The sequence below is a fragment of the Echeneis naucrates genome, chromosome 9 (assembly GCF_900963305.1).
Source record: "Echeneis naucrates chromosome 9, fEcheNa1.1, whole genome shotgun sequence".
NCBI lineage: Eukaryota > Metazoa > Chordata > Actinopteri > Carangiformes > Echeneidae > Echeneis > Echeneis naucrates.
The window spans coordinates 9,822,151-9,839,778 of record NC_042519.1 but is presented as its reverse complement, the minus strand read 5'-3'; the positions used below and the strand labels follow the sequence as shown (position 1 = coordinate 9,839,778).

General features: G+C 43.6%; 1 protein-coding gene across 5 annotated transcripts in view; it reads right to left on the bottom strand.

The window, feature by feature from the left end:
• Positions 1–124: 124 nt before the first annotated feature.
• Positions 125–17,628, bottom strand: part of mctp1a (multiple C2 domains, transmembrane 1a) — a 118,217-nt gene continuing 100,713 nt past the window's right edge. For 4 of the 5 annotated variants that reach the window (XM_029511003.1, XM_029511007.1, XM_029511006.1 and 1 more), the window contains 4 exons: positions 11,405–11,514; positions 10,563–10,672; positions 10,168–10,265; positions 125–3,250 (listed from right to left, as the gene is read on the bottom strand). In XM_029511003.1, coding sequence (XP_029366863.1) covers positions 3,179–3,250; positions 10,168–10,265; positions 10,563–10,672; positions 11,405–11,514 — 390 coding nt within the window. In that variant the 3' untranslated portion in view covers positions 125–3,178. The remainder of the gene's footprint in view (positions 3,251–10,167; positions 10,266–10,562; positions 10,673–11,404; positions 11,515–17,628) is intronic. The other variant, XM_029511004.1, reaches the window with a different exon arrangement.

Here is a 17,628-nt window from a genome sequence, read left to right as displayed (position 1 = left end):
GGTAAGGAGCGGGGGATTTGCTCCTCAACTCTAAGTGTGGTCGGCATCTGGGCTGAATGCTGCTACTTTTAAAATGAGCTTGTAGAACAGAAATCAAGTGCTGCAATAATCCCGACACACTGAAGATGATAAAAAATATTTAATCTCGTTTGTTTTTTTCTTTCAAAATAAGCAACATATATCAGATGCATTTTATTTTCTCAAACCAGGAATACATCTTATTTTCTCGCCCTTCCTGACCTATCCACGTCTCAGCTCTTACAGTATTGAACTGTCATCGGTCAGAATTGGGCACATGAAAATTATGTCACAGGCAGGCAACGTTGCAAGCGGAAATAGACAGATCTTAGAAAATGAGACAGGCATACACCTACTTTACAATATCATCACCAGACCATCAACAGGCATACTGTATAAAATACAACCATAAATTAATAAGTACTTAGCTATGTACAGTATCATTTAAAAAATAAAGTCTCATTTCAACCCGGTGCAAATAAAAGTGCTTTTTTTTTCCCTTTACAGCTGTCAGTCTGATACATTCCTTTATATAATTTATTTTCTCTTCAACATACAAAATAAAAACACTTTGGTTTGCTTGCAAACAGAACTGAAACCAAATAATAAATGACAAAAGAGGACAGAATTTGGATGCAATAGCACACTAGTCACCACAATTTGCTGTAAAATAACTACATACAGTAGTAGACACATACACATCAGGTATTCAAACAGTCCCTTCAGGCATTATAAAAAGCCATCCCTCACGAGCCTCAGAGTGTGTTTGTTGAGGAGGCTATAATCAGTCTGCGACGCTGCTCTTAGGGGACAGTCTGTTATTGTCTTTCAAGTGGATTCGTCAAAACAACAAAACAAAATCAATGGCCCTCTGGAGTGACAGATCCGAGCCTGTTGATATTTAAGCATGGAGATGGATGGTTAAAGAGGCAGGAAGTGAGCTGGAGAGCAGGAGAGGTGATGGCAAGCTGACAGACAGCCGGGGTAAGAGGATGACAAAATGGCAGAAGGCCGCTTTAGTTGCTGCTAAGGGGGTGAACTGTGGTAAAGATAGAGAGAGAGAGAGACGAACAGACAGACAAAGGGGGTAAAAGGGAACAAAAAAAATGTAGGGAGGGGGTTTTGGGTGAGTGGGTGCAGCAAGGATCAGTAGGATGAGAGGAGACCTTCTCAAATGTAGCCTGAGCTGTGATCTTTCAACAGATGCTCAACGAGAAGCCCAGGAGACCATCCCTTCAGACAGGGTCGCAACCCTGCTCACTGACGAATGAGGGAACCGCAGAGAAAGCAAACGGAGAGAGGCATGATGGGAGGAAGGATCTGAAATAACATAAAACACACACACACACACCCTGCCATCTCCGACATCTCAGGCCCAAGTCCCCTCAGAGCCACGTCTTGTCACACAGCGACTTGCTGCTCATCTAGCTGACGGCCTTCTGCACCAGTACACCAAATAACAGCTGGCACTTCTGCACATACACACACACACACACCACAAATGTACGCACCAGACTGCAGCTGGAGGCGAGATACAACTGTAACACACACCAGCACTGAGAAAAGCAACATGTCTTTGATTGCATAAACATGTATACGCAAACACTCTTGCACAGTTCACATATACGTCTCTGTCTCTGGAAAGACAGATCAAAGTTGGGCTGTGGGCACAGGAGGTGGGGCAGATGGAGAGGGCGGCCAGCCTGGGGCGCAGCATCACAGAGAGCGTGTTTGTGTGAGCACGTGTGTGTCTGAGAAAATGTGCTTTCTCAAATGGGATGTTATGTTTTCATTTGTGAGCAAGTAGGTGCAGTATCTGTATGTGAGCAGCGTTTTCATGTGAGGGATTTTTTGTGCATGTGTGTGCTTGTGTACGTGCAAATGCTGTGGTGTGTGGCCACCGAGGCAAACACACAGGGAGATGAGAGGAAAGGAGACCAGCCTTTCAAACAAGATTAGGGCTGTGGCTGCCTAAAGGCCTGCCTGGCGACACTCTGCATAGACTGGGTGACATCTATATTAACACCACGACAGCAGACGGCCCAGTCTGCTGTGCTTCCTGACAGACACAGAATGTGGATCACCGACTGTTTGTGTGTCTGCCTGCCTGACTGACTGACTGACTGATGGAGGTTTTGACATGTTTTAAATGAGGCTAAGTTATCTGGGTCTTTAATATTTAGAGCATAACAGCGACTGTCTATTTCCGTGTTGTTCTTTCTTCCCTCTGGGTGCTATTTAATGATGATTATGTAATCACTGTCTATTTTAAGAAAACACACACTCACTGTACTTTACAATAATATCACTATGCACTGTGATTTGATATTTTAGTTTTGGAATTGAGTCTTCAAAAAAGCTAATTTGGGTATTGTTTGAAAGCACAGACACACAGCAGCACAAGATTTCAGCTTGTTGGTCCAGTTTTGTGTTTGTGTAGAAGGACATATCTGGAGGCTACCACTGTAATTGCTAATCAACTTGGCTCACTGAGTTAAGTGCAGGCAATCCAAATTACTGCCAGTGAACATAACATCATTACCACATTCGAGAGGGGAAGAAAACAAAAGATACTTCAGTACAAAAACAATTAGAAAATATGAACATATTACCAAAATCTACCAAAACGATGTAATAACTTCAATTTGAGCAAAAACATAAAACTTGAAGTCCTTTGCAGAGTAATAATGCAGAATGTTAGTATAAGGCTTGTATTCTGATCAACCTGGATGCAATGACTTGGTGACTCTAAATGTTTAAACTCATTGTGTGACACTTGTGCCAAATGAATGGACAGAGGCCACCAAGCTGTCAGGGTGATGGAGAGAATGAACGAGGAGAGTGGCTCACACGGCTGATAAAAAGGTCATCCCAGCCATCACTCCCACTCGCCTTAAAAATCAATCAAAAGAGTAATAGTGATAATTCAAGGGATTTCTTGTCTCGTTTTATACGAAAATTACACATCAGGAAACTGTACTCTACATCATGAGTAATTACAGACAGAAGAAGTGTAAGGAGAAGAAAATAGGAAAGAAAAAAGGGAAGGACAATCGAGCTGAGCTGGTCCACAGCCGTGTACCTCTGCTCCTCAGTGTCCAGTAATAGACAGAGTGAAGGAAAGTGGAGAAGAGAGGAGTTGGTGGGCGGACACAGTCATCTACCCGGGGTTGTTTTTCTTCCTTTTATTTGGACTGGGATTTGGATCCAGTTTCAGCTCTCGGTACTGCACCTGTTAAAACACACAAAAACACACACCGAAGCACACACGCAACACACGCACACAGACACACACCACCCGGTCAGGTGGAAAGAGCAAAGGATGCTTGAATAGCACAAAAACCCTCCAGAGGCTCTCTGAGTCCAGCTGTGTGGAACAGTGGCCTAGGGGAAGGGATTACACACTCATTACAGCACACACACAAACACACACAGATGCTTGTGAAGACATTCACATGCAAACAAAAAAAACATGTACACTGTTCAAAACTCCAAATATACTCACACACAAACACACACAACTATACACATACGCACTTGCTTCCACAGATGTGGAACAGTGGCCTAAGGGAAAGGATAACACAAGCAAACAGAGAACAGGGCAAGGGCTCATGGGAAAGCTTGGAGAGACAACAGAGTCATCTCAGCATGGCAAGATGGTGAGGAGAGAAAGGGCAGAGACATGGGAAAGAGACAGAGGGTAAAAAAAAAAAAACTAAAGAAAGAAAGTGCAGTGTAACCTGTGGAGACCCAAACCTGTGCTTCTTCACTAGCAATGGAAACCACAGTAACAGCACATTACTGATCACATGCAGCTTGATACCTTATGTGTGCTGTGCAATTACGCACAAAAATAGTGCAGTTGAATAAAGAGGGAATTACAAGAATTTAACAGATAGACTTGAATGCCCTTTTAATTATAAAATATACACAGATGTGATCTGCCGACCACAGAGGTCAACAAACAGGCACACTGTAAAGATTTTCACAGTTTGCACCAATAATGGTTCAAAAAAGGCCAAAAGATGACGAAGCACAATCTCCTTTACATCTGTGCCTCGTATGTGCTGTTAGCTATCAGAGAGCAGAGTCTCCTTAATGAGTGGACCCAAGGGAAGCTTTTAGAATGTCAGTCATCAGGGACACAAACATCAAAGCAGAAATTTTTTCTTAAAAGCTCTATGACCCCACTGTACTCAGTCTATATGCTAACCTCAGCTAACTAGTGACTAACTCTAGTTTTGTATTTTCATTTTCATATGTTCTGATCTATTTTACAGCACTAAAGTGAAGAAATCCCCAAACGTCCCCAAATGTCAGAAAGCATTTCTTAATAAAGTGAGACATTGCAATCACTTCAGAATCAGTTAAGCTTTAACACTGACGGAGTGTCACCTGTTTCTCCCAAAGGGAAACGATTCCCACTTGACAGGATGCTTTGCAAAGATGGCTAGCAGAGTTTAGAAAGAAACTGCTCTTAAGTGAGGGACACTCAGACGCAACAGCATCACAGTGGCTGAGCATCAACAACCAGAGACTGTCACTCTGGCAGTCTCTCCCTTTCAGCACAAATACACTCGCTAGCCTAGACAGATTCACGACACTGACAAGCACTAGCCGCTGAATCAGAATACTAATAGAATAAAAAAAAAAAAAAAGACTTAACAGTCTCAGCACCAAAGAGCCAGTATTGTCTGTGGGATCCCTCCAAGGCTGATGTACTGTAGGCTACTCTGCCTGTCTGACTGACTGACACCCTCTCTGATTCTCTAGGCAGACAACAAACTGACGTCAGTATGGTTTCTCTGTTCTGTCTCATGGTGGGTCTGTCTGCTGTGGACGGGAACAGCAACATCTCTCAGTGCTGGCTGGAAACGAACCTTTATCATCCATCTTCTATTGGTTCCCACTGTCGCTTCAATGATGCCTTCCAATATCCTCTGCCTGATATGTACAAATAGGAGATGCAAAAAGATGCGAGAGTGTGTGTTCATGTGAACATACAGGAATGCCAACAAAGGGAATGTATGCACATACATCTCTGCACAACACCCTGCCATCATTGTATCATTAAAATCTCATAAAGAACCACACACTGTCCCTCCACACATTTGCAGTGGGGCATTTCTGTTCCTGTTTCACAGTGGTGGTCACCAATGTCCCGTTAAGGTGCTTACAGGGTGGTTAGGCCAGCATGTGTTGCTCTCTACGCCTCACTAAGCAGCCAGCCTGCACTGATTCCTCACTGTCCACGAGGCAAACTAACATCCTGCTAAACAGCTGTACAAATACAACTGATTTGTTGGATACAGTGAACAAGAAGGAAGACCAAGAGATGAGGAGGCAATCCAGGTGCAGAAAACACAGCAAGAACGATGAGCAACGGGAAAAAGACAGGACAGAAATATACAGAAAGATGAAGGGAGGAAGGGCAGAGAGCGGGACAAACTAACAAAGGAAACTGGAGAGAAAACAATGAGAGTGAAGGCGAGACTGGGTGAGACAGAGGGAGATCAGCGGACATTCAGATGATGACAGATACTCTTCTCATGTGGGTGTGGATCCTTTTATAGCCCTGCCAACTAAAGCAGACAACAGCGCAAAAACCCAGGGGACAGAGAGGGTTTTATATGGCTCCATCTGTGTGTGTGTGTGTGTGTGTGTGTGTGTGTGTGTGTGTGTGTGTGTGTGTGTGTGTGTGCGCGCAGAGGTAGTTTGGTTAAGAGTCCATGACAGCCCTGGCAGAGTGCCCACATTGACTGCGATCAATGACAGTGGTGCATTCATGGATGAACATGTGAGTGAATGGTTGAATGATTTAATTTACTCATAAGTACAGGAGCAACAGCACATCTGCATGTAGCACAGTAACAAGGACAAATATCTCTTAATATAAAATAATTGCAAGCAAATTTATCAAAATGTTTCTCTGGATGAAATTCATTTTCAATCATTGTTTGCCGCACGCTTCAAACAAGCTACCATAGATCCAAAAGTAGGACAGATATTGCACGGGATCAGTGGCAGTTTGTGGTCCCATTATACGGCCAAACGCCTACAGCAGCAAAAAGGAATATAGCAATTTAATTCTGAGCATTGACGTTCCTGTCCAAACAAAACTCTTTGTCAGAGCAGACACACAAAGAAAAGTTTACTTGTCAGAAGAAAATAGGGTTTTGTTTCTCATGAAGAGAAGCGAAGGGGATCGACAAAAAGAAAGGGTGCGGGGAAAAAAACAATATCTCAATCAAACAGAAGTTTCCCTGTGAAGACCTGCCAGCCAGGAGAAATGGGGCTCATGATTCACAGATTCAGTTCCACCTTACAGGTGACAGGCCTGCCTGATGCTATACCCTTGGCTCCCCACTCACCTCACCTAATAACACACAGACACACACATGAAAACACACACAGGTACCAACCACAAAGACAACAAGAGCTAGTTAAAGTTAAAGAAACAGGGGGACAGGCAGAGGAGGTGAGGAGAAAGTGGGACGTTGGTGAAATAAAAGAAACTGGAATTGGGTGAAAGTAAAAAGTGAGGTAATGCGGCAAGCATATAAGCAATTGGGTACATGAGCGGGGAGCTTAAAGGGAACATCAACAGAAGAGGCAGCGGGTAAAGACCCGGCGCTGCTCAAAGGCTGCTCCACCCTCGCTCCTCTTCTCTCCTATCCCAAATGTTGACAGTACAAGTGCAAAACAGGCTTTGAAGTTCGCTCTGCTGAAGGGGCGCCGTGTACCATGCATCGTGCTTCGTTTAACGGTATTACCCACAAAGCATCCCGGGACCTGCTCCTCTCTTGCTCTCTCAATGTCTCTCTCTCTCTCTCTCGCATTGAACTTTTGACAGTGTTTTGATGATGCCGGTGTGGGCAGACATACAAGGCAAAACCAAGGTGGGTGACAGCGAGCAGAAAAAGGCAAACAGGAGAGTAAACAAATGAAGCCAATAAAAAGCACAGGAGCTAGATTTTAATGATACTATGTTATTCTGTTTTTTTTTCTCCCAGTCCTTTCCAGAGAGCACAAAACTCAGCAGTTTTCATCTCATGTGATGCCTAACAGAGCATAAGGGTTATTAAATATTTCCAGGGAAACACTATTGTGTACAGTTCAGACGTTTGCACATTGGAGGATTCAGCACTTATGTCTATTGTTGGGAGAGAAAAGGCATGTCAAGGTGACATAAGCCAGTGAGTAAAGCAGGGGGGAAAAAATTACAAAGTAAGGAAAGTTTCGTCTATTAGCTGCTGTGGCAGGGCACATACTGAATAGTGACTAATTGGCCACTTTCAGTGAAATGTTTGAATTTGTCACAAAGTTGTGGAAGGACAAAGTAAAGGAGAGAGAGCCCTCTGGTAGATGTGAGTGATGGTGTCTGGCATCACTTCAACTTTTAACTATCCTGCCTTCGACCTATGTGTGTCCGGTGAGGTTTCATCCCCAACATAAATGTTGTCTAAAAATATTAACCCAACTCCCTGCTGTTCATTAGGTGCTAAATTGGAATTCATGCTTATTTTTGTATGGGGGTTTTGATCCAGTTCCTTTACACCAATCATAAAAGCCACTTGGCAAGCTAATTGCCTCGGCCCTACTTATGCACTCCGTAGCTCACATGGCTAATGGTGTCGTAAAACATACTAGTGCACTGACACCTCCCAAACGCCAGGTAGGGAATACTTAGCACTATAAAGGTGCTCAGCTTGGCCTCGTTTAAGTGAACATGAAGGATTCCCTGATAATAACCATAAAGACAGCTTACAACGGTCAAATATCCCAACCAGACACAAGAAACTGTTACCCAGAGAGAGACAGTGACTGTTTCACACACACGCGCCCTACAAACCGTGAAAGCCCTTAACATTGCTGCATGAAACATGATTTAATGAAACAGTTTAGATACTGAACATTTTGCTCCGCCTGTTGCTGCTTCCACACACCACTGGAGATATAGTTTTAAAAGGTTGTTTGACAGTGCAGTTAGGGGCCAGTTATCTGAAAAGCTTAATTTGTTGTAAAGTAGCCTCTGCCAACTGTATGACTGATGAGAAATGAGTGCTGTTCCTGCTAAATGCAAAGTTTCTCTTATGTACTTGAACTATATAAAGAGCAATGAAAGATGAGACGACTGGGGGTCTAAATGCTGTTTAACAGTTGCTGTGTTGTTGCACAGCTATATGCAGTATGTAATGATGGTCTGTGGCCCAGTGTGGTTTCCCTTTGCATATAAAGTCATTAGAACCTCATCAGTTCTGGCTGCACTGAAGCACCTCCAAATGATGCGGAACAGTACCCCGAAACACCCCCAACCCACATCACATGTATTAAAGTTGGGAGAGCATGTGTGGGTGTGTGACTGTGAATGTGTGTTAGGTCGCACACATTGGGCCTTGAAATAGCACTTCATTAGTCATCCAAGGTGTCAGGCATAGTAGGCTGCTGCACTAATGCCAATGGGTGCCATGGACACGTGATCATGAGGGGACGCTCCATTTGGACCCCGGCTCCTCATCTAACAACATCTAAGAGCCTCAAGGGCTTAATCCCTACAGATGACTTTGACCCAATAAGGCGAGGGCAGGCAGTGAGGTGAACCGACCACCGGAGGCAGCAGTGGGGATGCACCACAGAGCGGAACATTCTGGTCTGTTTCTAACCAATGACCGTAGAACACCGAACCTTTGGATCCAGTAGGGAGCCGCTCTCAGTTCTTTAGCAGCTGACTGAGCAGTGACTGCCAACGTCAGTGACCGAATTTTATTTATGCAAATATGACTTCCCTTCCTTAAATAATCAAACACAAATCTATCAGTGTTATATTCCTTTTTTCCTGATTTCTATCTTCATCTTTCCTTGCCAATATATATTATTACTGCTCTCCCCTAGTCTTTCACCCACATTACTCAGAAAACCTTTCAGAGCCAGTGAAACCTGGCAACAATTACCGTTCCACCAGCTGCAGCAATAACTGTTACAGTAGCGCTTACAGTTTTACCTATACAGTAGGCACAACTCCAGCAGCACGGGCACCAGACCAGAGCAGCATGTCTGTCCCGACCTTCCCTAGCCAGCAGGCACTCATTAGAGGCCTTGTAAAGGCCTCGTACCTGCCGGGCTTGGGCCCCCTCACCGTGCGCCTCCTCCAGCCTCCAGGTGCGTAAGGTGGCTGCACTTTTCCAGAGGGGACAGCTTGGGCTCATTTAAGCAAATGGCTACCTGCCCTGTGCCTACTGCTGCAGCAGGCCCTAGTAAACTATGAAACTGTAAAACTGCACGAGGGCTGAAAGGGGGAGAACACGGGGGGCTGGCAGGGCTGTGTAGAGGAGCAGGGATTATGACCCTGTAAAGATGAAAGAAGTTGCAGGCAACAAGCGATCAAAGGGGAAGTGTGTCAGCACTGATGTGGCAGGGGATTGGTCTGATGTGGCCCCGGGTCCTTCATTCTCAGCCTGTTGGTGTGTGTATCTGTGTGTTCATGTGTGTGCGTATCGAACTAACCACAGTAGTGCTTAACAGCCACAGCGGACGCCACCAATGCTGGATAACGCAACGACTTTCACAAGCTGCCGCTTAATTGCAGTTTAAACTGCACTTTGTCCTGAGCAGCACAGCACGTTACATTCCATACACACACATCTAAACAAGCATATTTTACCTAACGAAGCATCTGCAGTCTTCAGCCACAGAGTTAATCTGATCTCACGGTTAATGTAGAAGCAAAACCGCATGGGGCTGGTTAACTGTTGGTTTACACTCTGTTCCAATTACTAGCAAAGCTGGGAAACAACAGCTTACTGTAATTGTGTGTGAGTGTATGTGTATGGAGTCAATCAACCTAGTTATATGCCGGCCACTAAACTCACTTAACCTTGTTATCATATTACACAGCTCCAGCAATGTATGTGCAAATTGAATTAGACCAGGAAGCTATTAATAAGAAAACACAGAAACGACTTTGAAACTGTTATAGAATTAGATGTCCGTGTGGCTGAAACAAAGGCAAGCAAGTTCAAAAGGCAAAAGTGAAGCGAGAGACAGTGATGACGGAGGGGGCCCTAAGCCTGACCCATGTCTGGAGTGACAGACGTTTTGCCAAAAGGACAGAAAAGATGACATAAAGACAAAAAAAGAATGTTAACCCACCACTTGTACATCTGAGGGCACTCTGGAGAGAAAGTCTAACAGCTCGTTGTTGTCAATGGTGTAAGGGTCTCGCAGCTTCTTGGTGAATTTATTCACCCCTGTACAGAGAAAAACAGTGATTACAGTTTGAAAAGAGTTCAGAGAAGACAGGTGTACATCAGCATGAACATCTACATGTTAAAACCCTTATGATTGCTGTTCACCCTGAAAATTTGCATGGCAATCATCGAGGGAGTCAGGAAAAGTTTAAGCTATATAAATAGTAACATGGAATATAAGCCACAAATTAACTCAAATCCATCATTTACATTGAACTAACAAGTTTTACAATAATTGCACTTACAGTACATGAAAATAAATATTTATATACATTAAAAATTTTGACATTAACTCACCCCAGACCAACACAATGTATCTGAGGGGAATGAAGTAGATGATGATGGTGGCCACTCCTAGAGCCACGATGGCCAGCCAACTTAGGAAAGGCACAGTCCAGTTAAATGTGCTGCAGAGAGTGGACAGAAATGGTACAGATTGATTGGGAGACATGTCAAACACCAGTCCAGTTCAAGCCAAACATACTGACAAGAAAGTAAAGATAAGTCAGGGAGGCCATTTTATTATTTTCCTGGATGCCTCCACACTACAAATTATTTATCTTGCTGAAATTACAGTATGTGTAAGGAAACAAAATCTTATAGGTCAGTATTGCCAGGTGAAAATGTGTTCTGACTTGGTGCTATTCACACTGTCTAATCAAGAAAATGTTGTCAGTTTACGGAGGCGTGGGTCACAAATGTTTCAGTTTGATTTGAAATGCTGAAGGATGAACCTGTGGCCTGACTCTTTTCTTACTAAAGCTTTCAATCAAACCAAAGTCACTTGCTGTTCCTTTGCCACGAATGTCTCTACGTGACAGTAAAGGTAAATGACTGTGTGAGAACTGATGTTTGTTTAATAAACAGCGCACAAAACTAAATTAAGAGGTTGTACAGGGTTAAGTGAGAGGTGATGGACATCTCACAGACAGACGTGTGCATGCGTCGGGTAAGGCATCACTTTGGCAGTGCTTCATGAGAAAAGCACCGAGTTATTCCCGGTTAGGCTGGAAAGAGGAAGTGGGGCAACCTGGCATTGTGGGAAAAAAAAAAAAAACAGTGTGACGTGCAGAGCTGAGCGGAGCAGAGTGGAACAGAGCAGAGCGGGCCGGGTGCCGAGGAGTGGGCTTACGACTCACTTCTTTATCCTCTCACCATAGGAGGCCACTTCATCCAGTGCATTCTGCACGCTGATACACACGTCCTGAATGGCATAAAGCTTGTTCATGAAGCCCTTTCTCTCCGAGTCCTGCAACAGGACAGATAGAGATGTAGGAGAGGGAGACAGAAAGCAAGGGTGAGGGAAGAAAGAGATGGGGATGGACAGAAAAGAGATGGGAGGAGAGAGAAGACAGAGGCTGGGCACAGGCATCTTTGGGAAAACAATACAATTTAAATAGCGTCAAAGATCTGGAGTGGGGGAGCCAAATCACCGGATATCCTGCATGAACTGACGGAGTGCTTTCATTCCAGCCAGTAATAGAGATATAAAGTCGGCAGAACAAATCAAAATGTTTTCCTCCTTACAAAAGCTCACACAGGAAAATTTGAATATGTGAATAAAGAGGCAGAAATAAACTGAAAGCCGAATGGATACATCAATCTTTGGGCGCCCTTTCTCTCTCTCTTTCTCTCTGCTGTTGCCAAGACAGCTAGGAAGACCGGGTAGAGCTCGCTTTTGTTCTTCTGGCTGGAACACTGTGATGATGTCACCAGCCGTGACATCATTATCATCCTTATTAACGCCGTCACCCACCATGAAGAACTTTTTCTTTTCAACTTCTGATGGTTGAGAACTTAAGAATATTGCAAGGCGTAGAGAGTAGAGGAACCACAAACTAGGCAAAGCAATCTACAGTAAGATCTACAATCCCCGGCCTGGTAGAGAAACAAAGTGAAGAATTAAAGAAGTCATACAACAACCAACAAGCTGCCCACTGACTGACTGACTGACAGGGACAGGATGAATCTGGACAGAGTGATTGAGAGCTGTTAGCTGAGTGAGGGCATCAACACACAGACTACTTGTGCCTGGATGTGATTGGTGGGCATGCTTGGGAGACAGCAGGGGGCCAAACAAAAAGAGAAGAACTATCAAATACAATCAGACGGAAGTTATTGCAGTGTCCAGCTGTACTATCATGGGTGGTCAGGTTACAATTTGGCAACAGCAGCAGTAATATAAAGACTCTCATCAAGTTCCAGTGTGTAACCACACCAGCCAGTAAACAACCTGGAATTCTCTTAGTGGATAAAATGATGTGACCTTTTCCCCTGCGGAAAACGAATTGCATGTCCTAATGACTCCAGAAACCTTCCTAGGCCAGATAAGAATCAGGATTTTATGCAGCTGGGAAAAATCTGGATATTACACAGATGTTTGAAACTTTAATTAACTCCAAACAGGGCAAAAAAGATAAAGCTCAAGTTTTACAAGTTTAACAAAAGCCAAAAGATTATGGCGTAAGCCTCAACGGTCACCAACTATTACTTGTTTGTCAGAGTGATAGCATGTGCAGCAACGGCTGGTGCTATTGAAGAAGATGGATGGGCATTGTTAGATTAGAGCAGTAAAACTCTGACTAATCCTTATCATTAAGAAGACAGTGAAGCAGTCAAAGACATGAAACCTCTGGGACCCCAGAGGCCTTAACCACATTTTGCTCCTTGTGGCCAGCCCCCTCCACCCTCCACCTCACCACAACCCTCCCACTGAGACCCAAACCCACCCTCTCCCTTTTGCTCTCCATCCAGGATCAGATAATGTGAAAAATGAACCATAGTGCAGTCAGGGAGACCACATGGCCTCCTCAGGAAAACCACACAAGACAAATAGATATAATTAGACATCGTCCCTGGGTTATTTTTCTTCGCAAATATTTTACAAGACTCCCTTTCTTTCTTCCTCCCTCTTTCCTCCTCTTCTCAGTTCTTCCCTTAGAGTCCATCTGTTTTTCATTGCTCGCTCAAACAAATCTCAGAACGCTGGGTCTATTGTGCTGGGCTGGGTTAGGCCAAGCCGAGTCGGTCTGGGCCAGGTCAGGCCGTTTTATTTTCGGGCCTGGACTCAAGGGAGAGTGTTTGAGGGCCAGGGGAGTGGTGTGAGAGAGCGGGCGGGGGTGGAGAGGATAGGTCAGAGGTCAGTAGAGTATAAACCATTGCCACATGCCCCTCGGACTGCGGTCTGACTCCTATTTCCTGTCTTCAAACACGGCTGGTTAGGCGGGAGGTAGCAATAACACAGAGGGCCACGGAGAACCTTGTTTTCCCAGCTTCCCCGCACACTGCGCACATATGGAGCCAGGCAACCTGTTCTTATAATGCAACCTAATATGCACACAAACACACACACAGACACACACCCTACAGCTATTAGATAAGGTTGATCCGCACACCTGGTCTTGCTGTGTGACTCTACAAATGATATTATATCCCGACACAGATTAGACGATGAGGGCCCTTGACTTCTACAAGGAGTCTTTTTTCAAGTTTGTTTCAGATGCAATGCCATCAGCAATAGAGAAGGATCTCATACAGAACGATGAGGAGAGAGACAGAGGACTCGCTCATCACAGCCAAGGTTATATGAAGTTTTCTGAAATATATGAAGATATTTTACAAAATTGTGAAATATCTGAAAAGGAGGAGAGCTCTCTACATATTTATCCATACTCAAGTAGAGATCCATCACCAGTGTCAGAAGCTAATTCAAGTTGTCAGTTTTGTCATGCTTTGGGTGGTTTTGTGAAGAACATGGATGTCTTCACCACTGGCTCACGTGCAATTTGGGATGTGAAGATGATTTCTTCAGTCCCGACTAGTTTCTAGTCCCACTCAGGATGACGAGCAGGCTCTTTACAGGAGACATAAGGCATGTATTTCCATCTGTCTCTTCCTGTGTCTGTCAGGAAAACTAAGTGGGTTTGTTTGGAGGCCTGAAGGCAAGACTAATAAAATGAAATCTCTGAGGTTTCTTGCTTTGACTTGGCGTCAGTTGCAAGTCATGGTAATGCTCAAACTATGTTACAAATCCCAGCACTTCTGACAACAGTGGTCTGATTGATGCTGTTACATGTCTTGAATCATTCAGACTGATAGTGTAATAAGCCTGTCTAATGAGTTAAGCATCATACATTATAATAGACTGCAACTGCATGTTCATCTGCACTGCGCTGTGCTGTGCTGTTAGAGTAACAGCCTGTGCATTGTGTATATTACAAATTATCACTGAGGTTGGATGACAGAACATTGAATCTTGACAATTTCTATCTACTGTAGTACTCTTCTGACAGGTACAGTACACACGCAGTACACACAGTACGCTGTATAGAGTACAGGAGGTATACCCCTATGAGTAATGTTGTGTGAAAGAAAAAGAAAAAAGATTAACCCCAATGATGAAGATGAAGATTTTTGTCACAACTGAATCTGCCAAGCGCATCACAAAGAGGCAAAATGTTGTTATATACCGTACAGCAGGCACAGGAAGATTAAATGAAATAAAATACATATGCAAAATAATCAAAACACTGAATAGAATGCATTCCATTCCATGTTATGGGTTGACAGAATATAGTGTTTTGATTCATTTTTTGAGTGCCTATGTCCATCAATAATCCACCACTGCAAAACACTGATTTGTATGCCTAAAATACACACTCCTGACTATCTAGTTAGTAAAGACACAAATGAATCTTGAGGGATTCAAAAATTACAAGTTCTATTTTTCTTTCTCTTCATCTTATAGAAGTTCTTCGACAGCAATTAACTCCCATCAGGGTGGCAACAGACATATTTACTGAACCTTTGTCCTTTGTTGGCAGTGAGTTGCATGTTTTAATTGCATGTATGCCACTTAAAGACAATAAATACATTTTTTTGTAGTTATGTCCGAAGTTTGCATCATCGTTTGGATGTGTGAGGTTGATACGAAATCTCAGCCAATAACCCATCAGTTTAGCAGCGAGCCCGCCTTGGTTAAAGTGTATGGAGCTGGCTGCATCATTGGAGTGCTCCCATCAGGGACGACATGAGGCAGGAAGGCTCGTTAAAGTGATGCCAGTTGTTTGCATGTGTTAAGGAGAAACAACCCACAGTGACACCAGAGAGAGCCCAGGGAGACGGAGACACACACACACACACACACACACACACACACACACACTTGGAAACAGCCAACTCAGGCTAACCACAATGCACTTGCTGGTAAATCGTGGTAAACAAATGTGGTAAACTCCTAGAATCACTTGATTAAACATTTAACAAAGGACTGATGCACAGTTCCTCTGTGTACTCCAATGCTCCATTTTTCTTTCAGAGAGACGGCATCATGGCAGAGTACATCTATATGCAAAAGTGCAAAGTGAGCAGCTGTAAACTTTGCAAAGACAGTTTGTTCTTCACTGACCCAAGGCCTCGAGCTAAACAAGAGAGAGGTCACTGAGGACTTAGCCTGTAACGATGGACTCAAATATCTGTTCTATATCTACTAGGTGGAAATAGAGGGAGCCATTAGAGACCGTTTTAACCTCTGATCACATTGTTCTCCCTGCTGGGTTATGCCATAAAAATGATAAACCTAACAGTTATAATGCAGCAGCATATATCCCATCACACCATGAAATGAGTCTGAACCACAAGTGGCTGCTGCTCATTGCTGCTGTGCTAAAATTGCACCTGTTTTTCTTTGTTTTTTCTTTTTTCCTCTCTCGCTCTGGCAGCACAGTAAAAATTGAAATGTCATATAAAACGTGACAGGATGCTAATATGTGGCTCCCAGGGGGCATCTGAAAGCGTTCTTGTTGATTTTGTAACTGCAGAGAGAGTCAGTATCCCTCCCATTTCCACCCCAGGAAAAAGAGAGAAGGGGGGTGGCGTGTGCTGAAAAGTTGAGGAATGCTTTAGGGGTGACACAAATTCAATTTCCAAAGCCTGTGCAAGAATTAGGAATGACAGAATAATAAATAGTGCATACAATTAGCATCTGTATATTTGACTTGACAACGACTTGACATGTTGCTATCTGTCTCTGAAAAATCAAATATGGATGAAAGAAACAACTTACTGCAATTAAATGAATCTTGTGATGGGACCACACCAGCTGTAACACCCATCAACCTGCTGACGTTCCATAAACTGGTTCCTCTGTAGGTGAGGCTCCACCCACACCACAGGATCCGCTTTAATTTTAACCACACAATTATAAAGTTTTGTGGCTATGTTCACAAAGCCACTGTACGTACGTGTCTCCTGAACCACAATTTGCCATGATTACAGATAGATAGACCCATACACACACCCAAACCCATATCCCAGCTTTTGTCTGGTTATAATTTAGTGATTGATGAAAGGAAAGCAGGATTTCATGAGCTCATTCACATCAACTGCGTTGTTTCGTTTGGCACTACACATGAGTAACAATTCAAAACAGTTAAATCTTGACATGGGATTGAAACAGGCAGTAAAACGTACATAAGGTACATAATAATGGTCGTGTTTTGATGGACTGGAGAACTTCATTTTCCTTATCTTGACCATTTTGACAGCACGAAGATCAGAGGATGATCATGTTAGAGAAAAAAAATCTCATTAGTATCTATTTCAAGAATTAGCAACGCCTCTTTAAAAGTGACGAGTCACAGATTTTAGCCAATGGGCATCAAGAAAGGCCCAATTGATGGGAAAAAATTCTGGGACCCAGCAGCCTAAAAGAACATTTCCCCTCTGTCATGATATGACAACAAGATGAGACAAAGGCCCTGCGGCCAGGCTCAGATACATCCATGCAACCTGGCACCTCTCCAGCACCACATGAAAGAGGCAGATGTTCCCCTTTTTTTTTTTTTGATGCTGCATTTTTAATAAAGAATTTATGCCATACAACACCTAATCCATGAGTGAATGTGGGGAATACATCTCTATTTCCCTCCCTCTGTTTTTATCATAAACACATAAATATCTGTTTAACTAGGGTGTTGAGATGCTCTGCACGTCCTCCTGCTCCTCATCAGGCAGCTTGCACACACAAAGGCCACGTTAAGATGTGAAGGGGTGTCCCACTCCCACAGGCCCAAATGGATGAATGTATGTGTGTGTCTGTGTGTAGATGATTTCTGCGCTGAGGGTTGTTCCCACAAAACCAAAGTCAAACTCCAGTTAAGACTGTCAGCTGAAGGTGGACCAGGCAGACAATGCTCTCTATTACTAATTAGTCTCGTCACCCAGCCTTGTCCCATAGCGAGGATAAATATACACATATGTAACAGAGGAGTAGAGGGAACGAGAGAAAGAGAATAAAAAAGAAGAGGTGATGACTTATTTTCGGTTTGACCTCTGCTTCCTATCCTAAAGAGGAAGGGCTCTA